The sequence below is a fragment of the Baudoinia panamericana genome, assembly GCF_000338955.1.
Source record: "Baudoinia panamericana UAMH 10762 unplaced genomic scaffold BAUCOscaffold_11, whole genome shotgun sequence".
NCBI lineage: Eukaryota > Fungi > Ascomycota > Dothideomycetes > Mycosphaerellales > Teratosphaeriaceae > Baudoinia > Baudoinia panamericana.
In genome coordinates, this window is record NW_006911267.1 from 551,229 (window position 1) to 571,617 (window position 20,389).

The 20,389-nt window shown below is 54.3% G+C and overlaps 10 protein-coding genes across 10 annotated transcripts; 5 read left to right on the forward strand and 5 right to left on the reverse strand.

The window, feature by feature from the left end:
• Positions 1-38: 38 nt before the first annotated feature.
• BAUCODRAFT_239124 (uncharacterized protein) lies at positions 39-1,071 on the reverse strand. Its single transcript, XM_007681372.1, has 2 exons — positions 810-1,071; positions 39-740 (listed from the first exon to the last, which is right to left on the reverse strand). Exons 1-2 carry the CDS (start codon positions 900-902, stop codon positions 240-242), a joined length of 594 nt encoding a protein of 197 aa, XP_007679562.1. The 5' UTR covers positions 903-1,071; the 3' UTR covers positions 39-239.
• A 194-nt stretch (positions 1,072-1,265) lies between these two features.
• BAUCODRAFT_50016 (uncharacterized protein) lies at positions 1,266-2,732 on the reverse strand (the record flags this gene model as incomplete). Its single annotated transcript, XM_007681134.1, has 1 exon — positions 1,266-2,732. A coding segment is annotated over one exon (1,467 nt), but the record flags the coding sequence as incomplete, so codon positions are not given.
• Positions 2,733-4,968: 2,236 nt separating this feature from the next.
• Positions 4,969-5,941, forward strand: BAUCODRAFT_239265 (uncharacterized protein). Its single transcript, XM_007681373.1, has 2 exons — positions 4,969-4,996; positions 5,056-5,941. The coding sequence occupies exon 2, from the start codon at positions 5,170-5,172 to the stop codon at positions 5,758-5,760; it is 591 nt and encodes a 196-aa protein (XP_007679563.1). The 5' UTR covers positions 4,969-4,996; positions 5,056-5,169; the 3' UTR covers positions 5,761-5,941.
• Positions 5,942-6,121: 180 nt separating this feature from the next.
• On the reverse strand, positions 6,122-7,128 carry BAUCODRAFT_125259 (uncharacterized protein; the record flags this gene model as incomplete). The annotated part of the gene is made up of 2 exons (XM_007681374.1): positions 6,122-7,045; positions 7,096-7,128. 2 exons carry the CDS (start codon positions 7,126-7,128, stop codon positions 6,122-6,124), a joined length of 957 nt encoding a protein of 318 aa, XP_007679564.1.
• Positions 7,129-7,390: 262 nt separating this feature from the next.
• BAUCODRAFT_141887 (uncharacterized protein) lies at positions 7,391-8,998 on the forward strand (the record flags this gene model as incomplete). Its single annotated transcript, XM_007681375.1, has 2 exons — positions 7,391-7,653; positions 7,737-8,998. The coding sequence occupies exons 1-2, from the start codon at positions 7,548-7,550 to the stop codon at positions 8,996-8,998; spliced, it is 1,368 nt and encodes a 455-aa protein (XP_007679565.1). The 5' UTR covers positions 7,391-7,547.
• A 69-nt stretch (positions 8,999-9,067) lies between these two features.
• Positions 9,068-12,472, reverse strand: BAUCODRAFT_150730 (uncharacterized protein; the record flags this gene model as incomplete). The annotated part of the gene is made up of 3 exons (XM_007681376.1): positions 9,068-9,594; positions 9,724-9,730; positions 9,788-12,472. 3 exons carry the CDS (start codon positions 12,470-12,472, stop codon positions 9,068-9,070), a joined length of 3,219 nt encoding a protein of 1,072 aa, XP_007679566.1.
• Positions 12,473-13,155: 683 nt separating this feature from the next.
• Positions 13,156-13,818, forward strand: BAUCODRAFT_239343 (uncharacterized protein). The gene has a single exon (XM_007681377.1). It carries the CDS (start codon positions 13,277-13,279, stop codon positions 13,640-13,642), a length of 366 nt encoding a protein of 121 aa, XP_007679567.1. The 5' UTR covers positions 13,156-13,276; the 3' UTR covers positions 13,643-13,818.
• A 371-nt stretch (positions 13,819-14,189) lies between these two features.
• Positions 14,190-15,870, forward strand: BAUCODRAFT_239325 (uncharacterized protein). The gene is made up of 3 exons (XM_007681378.1): positions 14,190-15,106; positions 15,156-15,484; positions 15,558-15,870. The coding sequence occupies exons 1-3, from the start codon at positions 14,678-14,680 to the stop codon at positions 15,859-15,861; spliced, it is 1,062 nt and encodes a 353-aa protein (XP_007679568.1). The 5' UTR covers positions 14,190-14,677; the 3' UTR covers positions 15,862-15,870.
• Positions 15,871-17,392: 1,522 nt separating this feature from the next.
• Positions 17,393-19,468, reverse strand: BAUCODRAFT_239337 (uncharacterized protein). Its single transcript, XM_007681379.1, has one exon. It carries the CDS (start codon positions 19,334-19,336, stop codon positions 17,714-17,716), a length of 1,623 nt encoding a protein of 540 aa, XP_007679569.1. The 5' UTR covers positions 19,337-19,468; the 3' UTR covers positions 17,393-17,713.
• A 281-nt stretch (positions 19,469-19,749) lies between these two features.
• BAUCODRAFT_76104 (uncharacterized protein) lies at positions 19,750-20,220 on the forward strand (the record flags this gene model as incomplete). The annotated part of the gene is made up of 1 exon (XM_007681192.1): positions 19,750-20,220. The coding sequence occupies one exon, from the start codon at positions 19,750-19,752 to the stop codon at positions 20,218-20,220; it is 471 nt and encodes a 156-aa protein (XP_007679382.1).
• Positions 20,221-20,389: the final 169 nt, after the last annotated feature.

The following is a 20,389-nucleotide window of genomic DNA, read 5'->3' on the forward strand; positions in this document are numbered from 1 at the left end:
TGGAGATTGTTACGATGGTTGTGATCTGTGCAACGAAGCCAGAGAAGGGCGGTATTATTACGGCGATATTGATACCGAGGTGTGGACGAAGCCGCTGGAGGTGTTTGACTGGCCGTGAGCGCAGTAGCAGCCTCTGATGGCATCAATCGGAGGTATCACCCGCCCATGTATATAGTCAGCTCGCCTGAAGAGCGCAGAAGTTATCCCGTAGACAGTCATGATACCACAAAACAACACTCTCATGCCGCCGCCTTCTTCTTCTTATCCTCGATCAACTCGATGTTGTCCTCAGGGATCTCCTCGTGATTCTCCAACAACCAGTCGTAGATATCATCGCTCACGTCTCCCTGAACGGTGATCTCTTCCCCAGTGCCACCCGCATTTTTCGTCACACTACTCCCTGTCGCGAACTTCTTCCCAAACTCCTTCGCGATCTTCTTCAAATCTAGCCCGAACTGCTCCAGCCCTGAGACTTCGGTAACGAACTTCCGCTTGTTCCGCTCAACACGCTTGATGTAGATCTTACTCGCCGCCCGCTTCTCGCTCTCCCGCGCTTCGGCTGCTTCGGCCTTTGCGGCTTTCTTCTGTGCATCCTTCTCTGCGCGCTTTTGGGCGTCCACCGAGAGGGTGCTTAGGCTATTGGCTGTAGCATCGGCGGAGTATAACCGGTCATGCAGGTCTGGATGGGCTTTGGATAACCATTCTTCGCATTTCTTGAGCGTGCCGCCGTATTCACAGTACTGCGAAGCGATCTGTTAGCGAGGGGAGATGGATGATGGTGGGGGGGTGGGGTGGCGGTGCGTACCTACTTCTGGTGGCAGCGTACAGACGCCGCAGTAGATGACTTGCTTTGGAGGGCGGACTTCTGCAGCTGTAGGCGCTTCGGATGAAGCCTCCGCCATGTCGTCGTGTGATTGCGTAACAAAGATCGCGTGAGGGCTACACTACACACGGCTGCTGCGACGTCGCAGGTGAAGTTGGAGCAGTTATGACGGGCCTAAGGCATCAACTCGCCTCCTCCTTTGACGACTGATGCCCGAATGCTGGAGTACAAGCACTGGATGAGTGTGATGGATGTCAACCCGAAAGCTCGTATCTCAAATGTCAGATGCCGCAAGAGCCATGTCGCGTTCGGGGAGTGGTTGCAGAAGTTGGAGCCATGTAATGATATGAGCGATATGAGGTGATACCACTCGCTCGCTCGCTGAAGCGAAGCAGAGCCGTTACGGCCAAAGCTAAGCCTACACACCACCCGCCTGCGCCTCCCTCACCTTCATGATAAAGGTCTTCGGCCACCCCAAGACCTCCGCCTCGGTCGGAAACGGTGCATTCTTACATCTTGCCACCACCTTCTCTATCACCGTCAACAGCATGCCTTCATGCATTGCCACCGCGCCATCCTTCCGCTCCGTCTCCGGGTTAAGAAATGGATCGGCATCGCCTAATAGCTCAGTGATCTTCGGACGCATCTCCGGATCTCGGTTCAGGCACCTCCTTAATGTTAGTCGGAGAGCAGGCGGGAGGTAGGAGTTGTTAAAACCTGTGGCCGGAAACTCAATCACGTGTTTCGGGTTCGTAATGGCCATGATTCGGCTGATCTGGTTCTGAATGTGAGCGAAGGGTGGACGCCCGTAAGACATCTGGTATAGGATGCAGCCAAGACTCCAAACGTCGGAGGCTTTGCCTATACGCATGTCCTTCAACGGTCGGCCTGCTTCGTCCCTTTCACCAGACGCGTTAGTGTCGGTGATGCTTTCGGGGGACATGTAGTTCGGCGTTCCAACATGACTGTCACGATGTACGTTGCAGGTGTTGTCCGTGTCAATGGCATTGGCGATGCCGAAGTCGATGAGCTTGAGCCGACCTTGCACGAGCAGGAAGTTGGCAGGCTTTAGGTCAGAGTGAACGATGTCGTGATCATGCACTGCTTGCACGCATTCGAGCATCTCTCTCCAGTGGTAGCGGGTGAAGGCACCATCGAACTTGGCGTCTGTGCCGTTGAGACGAAGGGTAAGAATGCGATTGAGGTCCGTATCACCCTTCTCCATCAGCACGCACAATTCTTGCTTCTCCTCATTCAGCTCCCAATCAAACAGTCGGACGACACGTTCGACTTCCGTCAGCTTCTTGAGGAGGTCTATCTCGCCTTTGTAGCCGCGAACGGCACTCTCATCGCAGTCCGAGAGCTTGACACGCTTGAGGGCGAACGTTTTGTAATTTTCAGCCATCACACAATACACATCGCTGGAGCCACCCTTGCCAATTTTGCCCATCTGAGTGAAAATCTTACCATTGACAACGATATGCGTACGCTTCTTCTTCGACTTGGTGACGCTAGCGCCGGCTGTTGTTGTTGCGGTCTCGAGAACAGACATCTTCGGGGGTGGAGCTGGTGCTGGACGATGCGGAGTGTTACCGCTTATCGTACCGAGAGCCTTACGTTCCTGTGGTGGTACCGGAACAGGCGTCTCGTCGACGAGGTGTGGTTTAGGCTTCTCACCATCTGACAGAACGACAACCTGGCGCTGACCTAGATACTTGAAATCCTGGTCCTTGTTTCGCTTGAAAGTTGGTGGTGGCATATTCTCCTGGTCCTCAGATGCATCGGTGTGTATCTTCGGTGCAACATATCGATACGGGGCTCTACTCAAGCTAGGTACAGGTTGTGGTAGTCTATGCTCGAGCACGGCCTTTGGCTGCTCATGCTGTGCTTCGGAAGGATGTTGCACTTCATCGTAGGTTGACGCCGCAGCATCGGAGGCCGGTATGCTTCGCCGTCGCACCTCCTGATGTCGTTCGACGGTGGATTGTCTCCCTTGAAAACTCTCATAGCTTGGTTGCCGCAAAGGCGGTCTCGGTGCTTCAACGGCCTGACTGCGCGACGAGTGTGAGCCGCCTTGCCTTTGATCGTGGAAGTCATGGCCTGTTCGGGCGTAGTCGTGCACAGCAAGTGGATCAGCCGACGTAGCTCGAGTGTTGATGCTGCCACTCCTGCTGCGAGCCCCTTCTGTACCGGATAGGCTTCGGTCCTGCGGCGTGTAACTTGTTGCGCTAGCTTTAAAAGCGGACCGATTCGGCGCTTCATCTGTAGGTGATACTTCGTCGCCGCTGTTTCGACGCTTGAAACGTCTTGCTGGCATGCTGCGCAGGTATGTTCCCGTCGTTGTCAAAGGCCCTCGCTTGGTACGCTGTGAGCTTGGTAAAGGCGCGGCATCTGCAGAAGTTTCTCGCGTGCGAGCTGCTGTGATGCTACCATACAGCGGTGCAGTGTCCGGCGCAGCCTGGAACGGAGTATTTCTATCAACATCGGATGCATACCGTCCTTGGATATTTAAATCTGTAGGTGCGCTACTATCATTGCGCGATCCAGACATACCGTGTGAGGAGGGCGCATGAGCGCGTTCGTCTTGGGATGCGTTGCTTCCTGCCCTGGTTCGCGCGACCCGCAATGCTCGTGAGACGGGCGCAGGAGTGACAAGTGCTTGATCCGCGGACACATTCGGTGTTAGCTGACGTGCAGCTACATGACGTTGCGGATATGGACCCGCGATGCTAACACTGCGCGAACCAGATCCAGAGCCCTTTCCAATTTGCACAATCCTTGGCGGAGTGCTTCCTCTCCGTTGTCCAAGCACAGACGGCGAGCTCTGTCGTAGGATCTTTATACCAGAAGCTCTACTGGGCGTATTCAATCCGGGCTTTGTCCCGCCGACAGACCGAGCAAAACGAGACGCTTCACCAGTCTGCTCCTGCCGTGGCGGAGATGTAGGTGCGGGCGCATCGTCCAACAGCGCCTGCGTCACCTTTGAGAACTTGATGGCCGGAGGCGGCTCGGAATCAGAGTCACTGTCATCAAACTCCACCCGTCTCCAGGGCTGCGCATCCGCGTTGGGCTTCACAGGCTGCCGGTAAATCTGAAGCGGAGAGTTCCTCCGGATGTGCGGACGGTTGGGATGCGCAACAGCAGCCATTATCCGCCTAAACCTCGCTCCAATAACACTGCGCTTCCTGCAAATCTGCTTTCTGTCTTCGTATCCAAGTCTTGGGTTATTCGTCAATGAAAGTTGGTGATTTCCAGGCGGCCTGTTGCTGTGCGGTTGTGCTTGTCCGTATTCTGCGCCATCCGTTCGATATAAGTATACTGGCGTGTCCAAGAAGCGCGGTGGTGAAGCAATCGCTACTCAGTCGAATGGCTATCAGTCCAGCATGCCGTCGTAAAAAGTGAGCCGAATCTAGGATTTGCGCATTGAAGATGAGTGCGTTGCGATGCGCCAGGGTGAAGTCGCGTTGTTGACGCGCCGGGCCGTAAGCCGGTTGCGAAGGACGACTCGGATCGTTCTCCATTCGGGACATCCACCTCCATCCATACTGCGATTTGCAAAAGCATTGCAAAACATACAGCAGCGGGTATTCTCGCGTCGTCACCGACCGCAATACTAATCCACCAGTCGCCAGCTTAAGTACACGAGAGCGGACGGGATCGTCTGTATTCTAGCGCTTGTGGCCATATGTGAAAGATTCATGACCTCTTCTTCATTATGTATGGAAAATTTGGCAATCATTGACCGCCCATACCACTTGTACAAAGAGCGCCCAGAAATCACGCACGTAAATATCCAGTCTGTGCAATGGGCAGTGATCATCGATTGGAAACTCCGCCAGAAGCTGGATTATTTTTGCGCTCACCGGAGAGATTCCGGTTCGTGTCATGCGATGGCTGCCGGCTTGGATATATCATGCATCAAGTTCACGTATGGGACACAAGTCGACGGCGGAGCGACGCCCCAGACCCGACAAGATGTAGGTCTGCTATACAAACATACTGACAAGCTGGACCGGTCCTGTGTCGTCCAGTCTCACATCTGCGCTGTACCTGCCCACATAGTCGCCCTTGACCAACAGACGAATGGGCGCATCCACATACGACTCATTCCGTATCGAGATCGTGTTCTGTTCGTTCTGATTCACCTGCACGTCCAGCGCAATGAGCACCTCAGTCAGTATGGACCTATTTCACAGAGCACTAAGGGTTTTGTCTGAGACAGCACTGTTCAGTCAACGAAAGGCTTAAGTGCTACAAAGTATGGTTAATATTTCCTGGGCAATAACTCCCGCCTTCCGTCTACAGAAGATATTACGGGCTAGCAAGAACACTCTTCGGCCGCAACAATGAGCATCCTCTCCAGCAGATCCTCTTCCAACATTGGTAGCCCAATTACCGGGCTTAGCATCCACGATCCCTTCGCAATTGCAGGCTTCGTCTTCCTTGTCATTGTCGTCATAGTGGCTATGATTATGCTCACGGTCACTGCACGACGATCCGCAGAATCAATCTGGGACGGCATACACTACGATGCTCGGTTCCGCTCGCTGCGGCAGGCGAGACAGTCCGCCATTCTAGCCACCAGCAACACTGTAAGGCAATCTCTACGTACAGACGAGTCGGTTGCCGGCACACCGAAGCGCGTGAGCTTCATGCTACGGCAGTCGCCTCGCAAGTCCCAAACACCGGCAGCACCAATGACACCAGCATCGCCATATACGCCAAATACACCGTCAAGCCTCAGGATAGCCATGTTTGCGGAGAGCGTGCCGTTTCTTCCTGCGTCACCGATTCGGAAGCAGCGCGTCCGCATGCGAGGTGAGGCAACTTCCACGCTGGATATGGAAGTCGAAGACGCTTGCCGCCGGTGGTCTGCTCTTGGTACTCCGCCGCGCGACTGTTTCACTAGTGTTGGAATTGCAAGTGTCGAATGCTGAGGGAGATAGAGCAGGTAGGCGTGGTCGAAGAAGGTATCCAGACGTGGTGCGAGACTTTTGTGCGGTGGAGATCTAGGTCGCAGTCACTGTCTCTTGAATGCCACCGACTTGCATACAATTTCGCCGCAATCTCTACGATCAAGGTCTTGCCTGATCGATCACAAGTAGCGAGGAGTTGGAAAGACGCCCGTGGACACATCGCGTTCGTTGTTGGCTAGCATCGCAGATCGATAATGTTCGCGTTAGCATTTGTACTAGCTGGTCTCTGCAACTTGCGTGCCTATGGAGCAGCCACGATGTCAACACGGAGCAACCTCCTTTACGGCCTCTGGAGAGTCCCATTTCCCGTAGCGTAGGGCCTTCATGTCTTCTTCGCAAGATCCTGCAATATGTGCAAAGTCCTTTCGTAGGTCCACATTGTCACGGCGCTTGCCGGAGCTGCCTTGATCAAGCTGACACCCAAACCACGGTACAAGCCTCTCCAGCCTTCGCGCTTCAAGATCATCCTGAGCGTGTGAACAACACCGCCTCCGTACACGGGCATTCTTGAGCCGCCAACATACCGATCGCGATTTGGACCTTGTATTTGCAATCGTTTCCGTACCGTATCTAGTGGGAAGACCGCGGACTTGCTCAACATGCTCGCTGTGATGCCCGCTACTGCATCTCCAGAGCCAAATGGGAGATGGACGGCTGCGAGTGGCGCCTTTAAGCCTTCGTATAGCGCGAAGAATAAACCCATGTATGGCACAACCTGCCCTATCCCTGCGGAAAGACCGCGGAAGAAGCCGGCTGGACCTTCATGACGAGTGATGTCTCTTATGCTGGCTAGCAGGCCATCGTAGACTCTATCAGTGCCTTGAGCAGCGAATCGAGTACGTAGTAGGTCTAGTGGATACGTTGCTGTGGTCGCAGCGGTTCCGGCAACTGCCCCTGCAATGAAGCTTCGGAGAGCACCCGGGATCTGCACACCTTGTGTTTCCTCCAGAGCGTCAAACGTTTGGTTGGTAGTTCTGTATGCCAGGAATTGGACCGCTCCGTAGCTCAGGTACAACCCTTCGGCAGGGACATTGCCCTTCCAAAACCCGGTAATTCCTTCATGCCGCAGAATGTCGCGTGCTACTTGAAGAACGCCAGCAGATGGCCGAAGCGGCGTGGACAGAGGGTCGGCAAGTGAGTGGTATTGCAGCTGAAGGCGAATCTTCAAGACGTCCAAGGGAGCAATGCAGAAGCGCGAGATGAGCCCTGCGATAGCGCCTGCAAGCACGACTTGCGTTCGTGTGCCCTTATCAATGTCAGCCATCGTTCCTCGCTTCATTGTTGGTTAACACATACCTCATCCCGAAGAGGCTGCTCAGCCGAAGACATGCATCAGGAACGCTTGCTGCCCCAGTGAATGCTGCATGAAGCGATTAAGAAGGAGGGAATGAATGTGGTCGTTGATACTGGAGTTCCTGACGGGGCGAGGGTTAGGGTTGGACACGTTCACCTGGTCTCGGGTAAGGTATAGATTGACCTCCCCTCTCCGCCTATTGATGCAGTCACAATGTCAACGACAAGCCGCAGCTGCAGAGCAGCTGCTCGTAACTGTGCCACGAAGAAGCTACTCATCGGAAGGGCACCTGAGCATCTTCGTCTGCATCTTCCTTGTCCTGGACGGCGAAGCTATGCCGTTGGATGCACAGCCAATGGTCTCGATAGGCACAGTTCAAGACGAACAGATATTGTGCAAACAAATGTTCGACGAGAGCCAACATGTGAAGTAGCAACCCGTAGCCAGAAGCCTGATGTCCTACGCTTTCTTAATCAAAGCTCACATCCCAGTGGTCTCTCACGGCTGCGGGTCCCACGCCTACGCGCACAATCTTATGCGACCTCTCCATGGACTCATTGGTCCGCACGGAACACCGCAAAGCATGGATCCAAGAACGAAGTCACCATTAAAATCGATGGCGAGGAGCATCACTTCTCCCCAGTGCTTCTGCGTGACCTTTGCGAAAGCCCTGAAAGTGTGGATGTCTCCACCAGGCAGAAGCTGTTCTCTACAGCCGATATACCCTCCGATATTGCGGCGCGCGTGTCTTACGAAGACGGCGGGGAGACCGTTCGGCTCCGCTGGATCAATAACGTGCCCGACATGCCCGTAGATCAGCAGACAACTCTCCAACTCGACGTACTGAGACGCCTCATCCAGTCTGGTGACGTTCGAGCTTCGACAGCACTGCCACAGCGCGTACCATGGACCACCACTCGGTTCGTGCAGGACGTTGACGACATTGACTACGAAGCTTACCTCTCCGACGACGTTGTGCTTCTTCAAGCCTTGCATCACCTCCATACTCACGGGTTGCTCTTCCTCACCGGCGTACCTGATTCAGGTGCCGCTGTCGTTGACATTGTTGAGCGTATCGGCCCGTTGAAGAACACCTTCTACGGCTCAACGTGGGACGTTCGTTCGGTGCCGGAAGCAAAGAATGTCGCCTACACGGCGCAAGATCTGGGCTTTCATATGGATCTCATGTACATGCACCAGCCTCCGCACCTGCAATTTCTGCACTGTATCCGCTCGTCTGCGTCTGGTGGGGCGAGTTTGTTTACCGACAGTTTCCGAGCCGCTAAGGAGCTGTTTGTGGAAGACGTACAGGCCTTCCAAACGCTTTGCTTCGAGTGGGTTAACTTTCATTACAATCATCCAGAATCTCATTACTACTACCAGCCTCGTCACGTTATCGAGCTCCAGCCCCTCATCTTTGGCGATCTGAAGGATAGCAGTGGCAACCTTGAGGCGCTCTTGGAACGGGCACAGCAGTCCGCTTCTGCTGATGTCGCGGAAAGCACTCCGCCTCACCTTGACATTGCCAATTGGCTTCAAGCCATTGCGTGGGCCCCTCCGTTTCAGGCACCGTTCTCGTACAAACAATTGCTATCCAACTTGTCCTCCACCGAGCTGGGTGGACAGCCGTCACTCTTGCAGCGTTTCAACATGCACGTCGAGAGATGGCACAAAGCAGCGAGCACCTTCAACACCCTCATTCAAAAGCATGAAGGCATCTATGAGCGTATGATGAAGCCTGGCGAGTGCGTCATATTCGACAATCGGAGAGTATTGCATGCGCGTAGAGCGTTTGAGGTGGGCGATGCGGGCAAAGAAAGGTGGCTGAAGGGCGCATACTTAGACTGGGATCCGTATATGAGCAAGCTGAAGGTGCTGCAACGCCGTGTGACAGGCGCCAGCTGAGAGGCTCGAGGCGCAACGCATGCGCAGCGTACTATTCTGTACAGAGAACATACATAGGCTGAAGTAACTTCAGCCAAGGCAAGCTTGTGCAAAACCAACCACAACAAATGCGAGCGTGGTCGTAAAAGATGCCACACCAAATGCGCCCTGGATGTCGTGCATCTTGATTGTCCAGACAATCGCGAATACCAAAGAGAAGAGAATCATGCTCAGCATGATGCACAGCCAGACACGCTCGGGCAGGAAGCCTTCGGTCAGCACAATACCCCACCCGATGCCGTAGTCCAGACGCTCAGTCTTCTTGGGAATGTTGGCGTAGGCCACTCGTTCCCCATCATATTCGTGCGGATGCTTGAAAAGGTGCAGCAAGTAGCGGCCGCCGACAGGAGGGAGCAAGTCGCTTGGTTCGAACTCGTAGCCATCGGTGTGAGCGCCTTTGGGCACATCTGGACACATTCTGATGTCTGCGAAGCGGTTCTTGTGCATGTAGAACTGGACGAACTCAATAGACGTCAGGCCGCGGAGCCTCAAGCGCCGGTACCATTGCTTGTTAACCTTGGCGTAGCGTTCTTGGAGCGCGTCGGCTAGCTGGTCATCTGGGCAGAGCATTCACTGTCAGCACGATAAACTATACGCTTACGGGTTTCGACTAGAACATATGATTGAGCATCTCCGAAGACACCGTCATCTAAGGTGGATTAGGCCGGCTGGGTCTGCAGAGATACACGCACCCTAAAGTACTATCAGCCATCTTCTCGACGTTGCGACAGCTTTTGCAAGCATACTTACTGTTTGGACTGGTTTGTCGTGCAGGGGTATATTGAACACTTTGGGCGTATTGCGACTCTCGTTAATGCACGTCAGTAGATATTGCTGAGGTTCCGGTGGGAAGTGTTGCCACGAAGTCGTCCGGGACCGACTTCGGCTCTTATATGGTTGGCCCGAGGGAGGTCCGTACGTTCCGCTTATTGAGGACCACGAGCTGCCAGCGGAAGAAGGGTGCGAACTATTAGGTGTCTGTGACTGCGAAAAGCTGCCACGGGTGCTGTATGACCCAGATCTGGGATTACTGTAAGGTTGGGGCCGCTCCTTGTTCAGTACGGCTTCGAGCTCTGCCGCAGCACCCGCACGCAATTCGATGAAGTCGTCGTACAAGTGCTCTCCGCAGTTGCACGTCCATCTGACGCGGACGTGGCCGCCTGGGACTGGTGGCTCTTGACCAACGTGCCGTTGCAGCCACATGGCGCTGCGAATGACACTATCCGTGATGCCAGAGACGAGCAGCCCGGCAATGTCTCGCATGAGCCCAATGGTCTGTGGTTGCGCCCTACCCGTCGACACGATCAGATGGGACGTTCCGTACTGGTGATCCTTCTCCTCGACAAGTTGCGGGACATCGGATGGCTCGTTGATGTCGGTGTTGAGCCGTTGGAGATGCGCTTTACGCCCGACATATGCTGTATGCTGACTCTCCGCCATGAAGCGGGCACGTTTCATCAGTATTTTGTCATCTTTCGAGATACCCGTTGGCGGATCGAGAAGGGATGCCTTCGGAGGAGTTGAACTTTGGTACTCAACAAGATCAGCGAGATGCTTGACGCCGAAGTCAGGAAACTGGACATCTTGCTGTTGGGTTGCTGGCATCAGCGGAGAACTCGAAGTATCTGTCGGCGAGACCGATTCCTCATCACGTTGTTCGTACAACGTGCCATCCTTGCGCAGCGGGTATTGCGTACTGCCGCTTTGCCCATCTTTCAGCGGCTTCGCGTCCAGTGCATTGCTGGCGATGTCAGCAGCGGAGACTACTGAAGATGCGACTGGCGTCGCTGGTATATGGTCGCAGTACGCTGTCGCATTATGTGGCGTCAAGGGCGTAATTGGCACGAAGCGGGACTCTCTAACAGGCTCCGACTTCTCTCTGGTTGTGAGAGGCGACACGGGCGAGAGCACTTGTTCCAGCGCTAAAGGCTGCTGTGGAGGCTTCGCTTCGATGACGTATGGGTGTATGGCCTTTGATGCATATATCCCTCCCTCATCTGGTTCTGCTTCCGTTGGCGGACAGTGTGCGGCCGCCAGTGCAGTATGCGGAGCTTCGTGCTTGACCTTGTCGGAAGCTCCATCATCAACCGGTTGCTTAGTCGCACATAGCTTGGCAACTAGGTCACGCAGTAGTTGTGGGTCTGGCGTCCCGGGTGAAAATAGCTTCGGAGGAGAATCCGGTGATGTATGGTCTTTGGCAATCGCTCCAGGAGCATGCAGGTCCTGCTGGTAGACAAGAGCCGAAAGAGTGATACCGTAGACTGCTTGGACGGTTGACGACAGTGCAATAGGATTAGCTGTTTCGACATGACGGCCAGGAATCCAAGGCGTGGTTTGTTGGACATTGCTCGCTTGCTGCTTCTCCTCAGCTCCGGCCTCTCTGATCGTCAACACGCCCGTGCCGGAGACTCTTGGATGTTGCTGAGAAGGGTTGATCACTCCACTAGTATTGACCCGTGGTAAGATCCTGCCCTTGTTTGCATCGGCTCCGTCTCCCTTATCGCGGTTGCCAAGAAGGTCAACCATTTGTGGGGATCGGTGTCTATGCTTAACAACGCGTGAGACGGTGAGAGCCCTAACAATTGGCTCTGGCGACAGACAGACGATGTCCATGTCATGGGTCAATTCAGAACCGGCGCACCCAACTAATGTGTCGGCGCCGCTCAATCGCGAGTCTATGGTGCCTGCTCGACTGGGAAGTGCAGTCCTCTCAGACTTCTCACTTGCTGCCGTTCGATCCACCTCAGACTCGGCGATACAATGGGTGTTGTTGACAAAACTGGCATCTGTGGCCCCGACTTCGAACGGAGCGTCAAGCTCGACCACACGCTGAGACGCAGGGAGCTCAGAGGATACTTCGCTTCCACGAAGCTCGCTAGCGCCGCCCTGGTACGATGTGAGATCGTTGTCAGTATGTTGGCTGCCAGATTGTGACCTAGGGAGCTCAATGATCGGTGAGCTGCAGATCTCGGTTATGGGTGAGCCATCGAGTTCGCTCAATGGTGACTGTATAGGGTCTTGATCTCTCCAGTCGTCCGAGATCAAGTGCAGGTCGGTGAACCCGTCGTTCTGTCCGCGCAGACGAAGTATGATACCACGTCCTGACCGCTTGACCCAGGCGGCCAAACGGGCAATTCCTCTACGCTGCGGCGTAATACGACCAAGGACTTCGTCGCTTCTATTAGTGTCGGAAGAAGGCGAATGTTGCGACTCGACAAGATCGCGCGTAACCCAATCCACTGAGCGCCAATCTCTAAGGCTCAGTGCGGATGCCGAATGAGCACCAGCGATGCGCTGGATCTGGTAATATCCGAGCTTGTCATCCCTTTGCAGCAACAGTCTTGGGTGCGATCGTGTCGCCGGCTCTTCCGGTATCTGAAGTGTTGGTCGTGGTCGTGAAGCTTCAAAAGGCGAGAGATTGTTACAGAAGGCCATAGCATAATGGAAACTAGCTGGCCATTGGTCGATGCCCGTACGATAAAAGCGTAAGAGTGCGACGGAGTATAGCAAGAGGGAGAATAGATGAAATATAAGATGTTACCTCTACGTATCTGCTCGTTATAGGCGCTCCCTCGGTGCCGCCAAATCATGCCATTAAACGGATCTGCGGTGGCAAAGGACATTGGAGTTGAGGGGATAGAGCGCGGCACAGCTGCAGGAACTAAACAATTGTGTCAGGAACAGGGTTTGCAGTGGTTTGGTGCCGTTTGCCTTGATTGACGTGCAACGCGCGAACTCCTTTCGGCCGCGCACCAGCGTACCACGATTGGAGGTGACGGTCGGGGAAGGCAGACACGAACCCACACGGTCGATGATGACCGATAATTGGAGTATAGCAAGGCGACGTGTCCTGACTTTGCAGATGCAGAGGCCGCCTGGAAGAGGCCGCCTGCTCGCGCCAAGGCTTTGCCGTGTGGCTGCGAGATGTGTTGGACACGCCAGACCGGGAACTTCTTAGATTAAGAGTAAAGCCAACACTTTCAGCCGTGCGTCGTCATCACTGAGAAACTGTACGCGTGGAGTGTGTGGAGATGTGCATGAAGACAAGAGCTGATGTGAGCTGAGCAGAAGGCAACATGTAAGTTGAAACAGTGGCTGCAATCGCCTGAGGCCGCCGTGGCGCAGCCGCTGCAGGCTACGTGTACGTAGACGACATGGAACCAATTGCTGTGCTTAAGCGGATAGTTTGGGCGGGCCGTCCACTGCGAACCGCTCGCACTGAACGTGTTCGCGACAGCTATGCGCGCGAACAATCTGGTCCGTGATGAGACCGGACTCTCCAAGCCATGTGGGTACCATCGTGCCCGCTTATGTTTCGTTAGCAACAGACGTATCAGCTGTCCCGGTCGTGTTATCCTGCACAGTACTGGCCGAAGCGATCTGCAGTCTTTGCTTGCTTATGTGACGAGATGTGATAAACAAGGAGCGCCTGCTTGGGTTGGCAAGGCTGAAGCAGCCATGCACAGCAGCGTCATATGCTTTTGTGACGGACCAACGCCTCCTCCAGCCTTGCCCGACGCTCATATGACTGAGATACAGGATGCTCCTATAGATTCACTACATACCACGTTCTTGTGGCGCGCCCATCCATGTCTCGTATCATAGGGTGTTCTGGCGAGCGATATCAATATGCCGCCTCGAGCGCCGACGCTTGAATCCGGCCGTGGTCAAGAGTCAACAGGAGGGAGAACGATGCTTAATGAGTTGGCCGCCGTCTTCATCCAACGGCGCATACGCGTAAGTACAATTGATCTCAGATCCTAACCGCTGTGAACCGATTGTGACTGAATTCGCAGCACAAAAGCGGGCTCTGAAGACAGATTCAGATCCCCTTGAGCAAGTGCTTCCGAGTACACTACTACGGAAATGCTATCATAAGCTCGCTCACAAGCAGTGCGGAGACAAGTTAGCCTCAAATCTAGCCTTTTGGACTGCAGCTACGAGCCAATGGCGGTTCATGAAGAGTCACACCCTATCTTCGTGTTTCCTGACCATCGAGACAGACTTGGCCTCCTCTGCTCAGCCTGGATTGTCCGTGTGTTGGTTGACAGCGTCTGATTGGTACGTTTGGTCAGCGTTCGATTTCAAGGATCAGATGATATTCGCTCTGCGAGGACGCGAGCAATTTGCTCGTAGTACCGTCCGAAACGTTATGGACTTCCTTCTAAGAAGACATTGGGTAAAGGAGCCGTCAGAACTGCGAGCATATGAGCAATATCATAGTCTGTGTACCGCTGACGACTCCCAACCACTGGAGTGGCAACCCAGCTATCCTACGAGACAACCCATGGTAACGAGAGACAACACACGACATTGCATGAGTGGCGAGCCTGCGGTCTTGTCCTTTCGATGGCTACGAGAACCACCAACGTATGGCGGCGGCATTCATACGTTCGTGTGGCAGCCCCTCTCGCAAAGGCCGACCACGGACTGGGCACAGATGGTCGTGCTCAAGAAGCACGACAGTCCCTTTTCCCACAGGAAGATCGTATGCACTCTAAGCTCCGCTAACGTACAGCAAAGAGTGCGAGAGGCTCAGGTTGCAACATGGGGGTATCCTGGAGGTGATCAATCAGCGGCAGCCCAGTTCTTATGGCTTCTTTGCGGCCTGACCCGGGCAATAAGGGATGACAGCGCCGAATGCATGAGGCGCGCGTCTCGAATTGTGAACGACATGGTACGAGCTCCCGAACGTGCCCGTATGTATTGCTGCTGACTGAAGTGCTGGCGCTATCTGGCCGCGACCATCCCTCGGGGTGGAAGATCAAGTATCTCATACATTTACAGGAGAACTTGTCAAGTGCCTCGGGAGGATTGACAGCAGCAGCTGAGACAGGTCTTAGCGTGCTATCCGAGCAGTTGCAAAGTCCCGAGCTTATTGAGCCATCTTCGGTCTTGCGGCAGCACATGCTCGACATGAGGTACTTGGCAGAAGAAATTCAGCAGCTCGCCTCAAGGATAGACCCTGTGCGACACACTATCAAGGAACAATCCGAGCTGGCATCGGCTTTTTGGAGCTCAATCCTGGCGTTTTTGCTTGGCATCTGGGTACCGCTGTCCTTTACCACTGTACGCTTCTGACCATATCTACGATTGGGTGACCTAGCTGACGATATAGTCTGTCTTTGGTATGAACATCCAGGCCAGTGGGAACACCACTTTCTGGACCAACACTTCGACGTTTCCAAGCCCGCCGTTTCCGACGGACACTAGTGGCAACTCTTCGAATGGCAGAGTGACGTGGCAGCTGACCACCACCGACAACGCAGGCACGGAGGCATGGACCTGGAATACTTTCTTCGTGGTAGCCATACCACTTGTATTCGGTACGCTTGTAATGCCATTCGTTGCCGGCACGACCGTGCGATGGACGCTGCAGTACGCACACTCGCACCGTTTCGTCGGTCGTCTGCTTATAGTACCTATCCTAGCTCTGGGGCCTCTCGGGTATGTGTCGTCCTTGCTGAGGTCTCGTGAACAGGTGCCATACTATACGCAAGAGCTAATGACATGTGTGCAGTGTACTTATACTGCTCGACCGCTTCCTTCCAGAGCTTGAAGCAGTGATCACAACCCTGCTACAAATTTGGCACATCGTTGTGGCGGTCTATATGAAGAGATGGACGATGCTGATCGCTTGGATACTGGTAGTGGTTTGTATGATCATCGTGGATCTACTCGGGTTCTGGTTGTTCGTCGCCCCAATGTTAGATGTGGTCATATTCTCGGGCCTTTGGCTGGGCTGGCCGCATTACTATGTCGGATGGCGTACGGTTCACGAAGAATGGAACGAGCGGAGGAAAGCGAAGGCAAGGTTGCACTAATCGCCGCCGCCGCCGCCCTTACAGTACAACGCAGATACTGCCCCTGATTGAACGGAGCCAAACGCTACAATTCGAGTGAGCATTTCCGTCATCTGCTTGTGGCGAACAGTATCGATCCGATGAGCTGTCACCGTGCATCTGTTCATCGCCCGAACGTGCGAATGATAAGGAACGAGCATGAGCTCCGACCTCTTTGCTCATGGCATAACTCATCAAGACCGTGAGTATCTCTCTTTATTTGTGTCCTTCTGCTTGGTCGATTTCAGTGAAAACCCGGCGCGAAGAAGCAACAGCTTAAAGAGCGTGAAGGCGGCGAACAGGACATAAAAGGACGAGAGAGCCCGTACAGAAGCACCCAACAGTTCCCACAACCTTAAACTTGGCATCAGTCGTTATGAACAATCGCCAGCATTTTCTGCTTCAAGCTATCGACCGCACCGAGCAACAACATCTCACCTGAGTTTGGGTGTTTTGCCCGTTCGGAAAATTTTGCCGACAGCACTAAGCGTCACTGTTACCGCCAGAGTGATCACGATTCCCAATGACCGTGCCGGAGACATTTCACTCAGTCTCCGGTGGAGCTTCGACAAGACGGAGGCCCACTGCCATAGACTTTAGGCGGCCTAGCCCTGTAAGCCTGGCCGTGAGATAACCCACATGAACCGCTGCATAACCCTCCAGACTCCTGAGCCCGTTCAAGCCTTTCGAGAGGAGTCTCCGGACTTCGCGGGACAGTACACCAGAGGAGGAAACTTCCCACAGCCATAGAGGGAGTCTTGGAGTGATCAATAAGCGCCTTACATTGTGAACTGGACGACCATATGGCACTCAAAGCGGCAACTGAGATGTATGATGTACTTATCATTGGTGGCGGCCCAGCCGGACTTTCGATAGCACTCGCTATTTGCCGTCAGCTCTACAGCGAACTCATATCCAATTCGCAAGAATACCGAAGCTCCGCTACAACACACATGCACAACGTCCTTACACGGAACCACGCGAAGCCTTCGGACTTCCGGGCTAAAGCGACCGCCAACATGCTGGACCGGCATAGCACAGTTCAGATTGCAAGAATCACAGTCGAAAGCGTTACGAGCCTACAGCATGGTAATGGATTCGAGGCACGCTCTAGTGATGGACAGGTCTATCTTGTGAATGGTGTGGAGGATGTCCTGGTGCCATTTCCAGGATGGAAGTATTGCTGGAGTTGAAGCATCGTTCACTGCCTGTTCTGTCACGGCTACGAAGAGAGAGGTGGCAAGTCGGCTGGCATCCTTACGGTCGGCATGCTTGGTGCACCACAATTGGTAGTACACGTTGTGGGCATGGCTTTGAGATTGGTCGAGTCGGTAACGGTCTACACGCATGGCGATGACGCATCGGCGAGCTCACTGTCGGAGGCTTCAAATAGCGCATCCGTCATTGTTGAGGGACGCAGAATCGCGAGATTTGAGAATCTTATGCTGGATCATGACCATCGCGGCAATGCCGGAGCAAATGTGACCGTCCACTTCAACGATGGGAGTGAGAAAGGCAAGGCATTCGTCGTGAGCGTGCCGGATGCAATGATCAGGGGTCCATTTGCCCAGCAACTTGGCTGCATGTAGAGTCTGACCGGCAAGAGTACATCAAGACAAACTCGCCGTTCTACGAGTCGTCAGTACCAGGCGTGTTCGCTGCTGGGGACGCTGGCTGTCTCTTCAAGGCCGTTATCATCGGTATGGCATCGGGCATGGCTGCTGCTGGAATTGCTGGACAGCTTGGCACAGAAGCGTTGGCAGCGGAGATGTAAGGCCGAAGATCAGGCTCGACTTTTGTGAGCTACTCGAGCTTAGTCAATGTATCATGTCCATCACCTCCCAGCCATCAAGAAGCGCCTGCACACATCATTCCAAAGGACATCACATCCATCTTCACCCGCTTCCTTCTCCGCATATTTGAGCAACCTGCCCCTTTGTGTACCGGTACCCATGTAGTCGTCCTTTCGCACAACGCGTACACCATCGTTACCCACCCAAAGCGCAAACCCGTCTTCCGGCGTCCACGCAGGCCACGGCTCCTTTCCAGCAACGGCATAAGCGAGGATCTTGCCACGAGACTCCGTAATGACTGATCGATACTGGTCATCAACCCTACCTTCGTAGGCTCCCAGCAGCGCAACCACATCCCACGTATGCGTTGCGCACTCGCGAGGTGGCAGAGGACCGTCGAACGGATTCCCGAGGTCAAAGATCATCAGGTATGTCTTGCCGGGGAAGCCTTGGGCTTGTGCTAGCGAGGCGGCGAAGAAGCCGATGTCGCTTTCGAATTGACATATCTTCCTCAGTGCGGTCTTGTCATCGTCGGAAGGCTTGATGTCGTAGAGATCGAGCACTTCTCGGGGATGCTTGAGCACAGACTCTGCTATGTCGATGAAGACCTTGGCGTGGGTTTTGCGCTCTTTGTTGCCAAGCATGAGGTTGTAAGAGATGCCGCCGTCGTAGGTTGTCGAAGAGACGATCTGGCTCTGGAGGTTAGGTGACGGTGGTGCTCTGCGTCGCATCAAGGCCATGCTGGCGGTTTCATAAGGCAGCAGCTCGCTTTGGCTGCAAGCCATGCCGACATACTCCAGGTTTCGGATCTTGTCAACAGGAGCAGATATCATATTGCGGGCAATCGCGTCGCTTGTTCGCTCCTTCGTGGCGATCCCGAGCTTCTTGGCTTGCGATATGAAGTTTTCTTGATGCTCGCTGGGCGACTTCACCGGCATCGTAACAAGCGAGCCGCTGAACTGTATGCTTCTTCTCCAAAGGTTCTCCTTGCCAGACATGTTGTGTATGGTGACACTCATGCCTCCCGCCGACTGGCCCATCGCCACGACATTGTTCGGATCGCCACCAAATCCTGCAATATACCTGCTGATCCAAGTAAACGCCACCAACTGATCATGAAGCCCGCTGTTCTCGGGCATGAGATTGGAGGCACTGGGAGAATGGAAGAAGCCTAGGGCGCCTAGGCGATAATTGACAGAGACAAAGACATGAGGAAGACCTGCCTGCAGAGCCTGCTCGCAGAAGTTGGTAGGGTTATAGTAGGGACGGGTGCCAGAGCCGAGGAAGAAGGCTCCGCCATGTAAGAAAACGAGAACGGGGAGGGATGAGCCTTGGGTAGTTGATGATGGTATGGCAATGTTGAGTCGTAGACAGTCCTCTGACTGCGGCTCTTCGTAGTCTTGCAACACATCTGATGGAAATTGGTTGCCCTTACAATCGATTTCAGCTGCCTTCAGTGGTTGGATGCTCGCAGGCGGAATGTCCGCTGCATCGTATGGCTGTCCCTCTGATGTCTTCGGGAGCGCTGTGATGAGCTTAGCTCGCCCAAATCGCTGCGAGATGGAGCCGTATGGGACGTTGGTGAACTGAAGGAAGCTGTCGTTCAAGGTACGGCCTTTCAATTGGCCTAAGAGAGGGTGGCGAAACAGCGCAGTTGTCTTCATGGCGGCAACAATGGAGCAGACGTGCTCGAGGAGCAGCCAACTTCAGCCCCCTCGTCGCTCATCGGTACAGGAAGCTAGCATTGCGCACGTCGCCGATGCATGCAAGACGAAAACGTGTAGTATGTGAACAATGAATAGGAATCGGAACGCATGTAGCTGACTCAGCTCGCTTACTACCCCTTTTCCCTTAGTATGCGAAGGATGCTGTCCTCAGGAGAGCTCCATCCATCTCATCTAACCATATCCGAGCATCCCGTAGTCCTCCGCAAGACACTGTAAATTCCTGGGTAAGCTTTCACCCGTTTTCTACACTTTCCAACAACCACAACCCCAATCAAATCAGATCACGAGACGAACATCCTCACCAACAACCAATACCGTCCCCAACTTCAATCAAGATGGACACCACCACCATGATCCAAACCGCCAAACTCCTCACCCTCCCCCTCTCCTTCCTCCTGGCCGGCTACGGCTTCCACGCCTCCCACTCCAGCGTTCCTGTCCTCTACGACATGCCCGCCGAGCACTCCACGCCCGCCTTCACGCGCATCTTCCACAACGGCGCCTACTTCGTCGTGCCCAGCTCGCTCATCTGCTCAATCTCCACCGCCTACCTCGCCTACACGCTCCCCTCCCAACGGACACTCTGGAGCATAGCATGCGGGGCGCAGCTGTTGACGTTGCCCTGGACGGCGGTCGTCATGCTACCCGGGATCAACAAGTTGATTGCGATTAGTCAGAGCAAGGTGAAGCAGGAGAAGGCGACGGCGAGTTTGGAGGCGAGGCAGTTGCTTACGAGGTGGAATGCGCAGAATGCTGTGAGGGCGTCGTTGTTTTTGGTGGCCGGGCTTGCGGCGTTGAGGGCGATGGCGGGGTCGATCTAGATGCGGCAGGTTTGGGGCCAGTGATGGGGAGGAGGGATGTTGAAGTGTACGATGTTGGGCGGTCTTGTTCATTGTCACCAGTTCTAGATCACTAGCGTTCGTTGACATTGTAGCACTACACTCTGGTGCATGGCAGTCCATCGACCTGCGGGAGCAGCACGGCCAACGG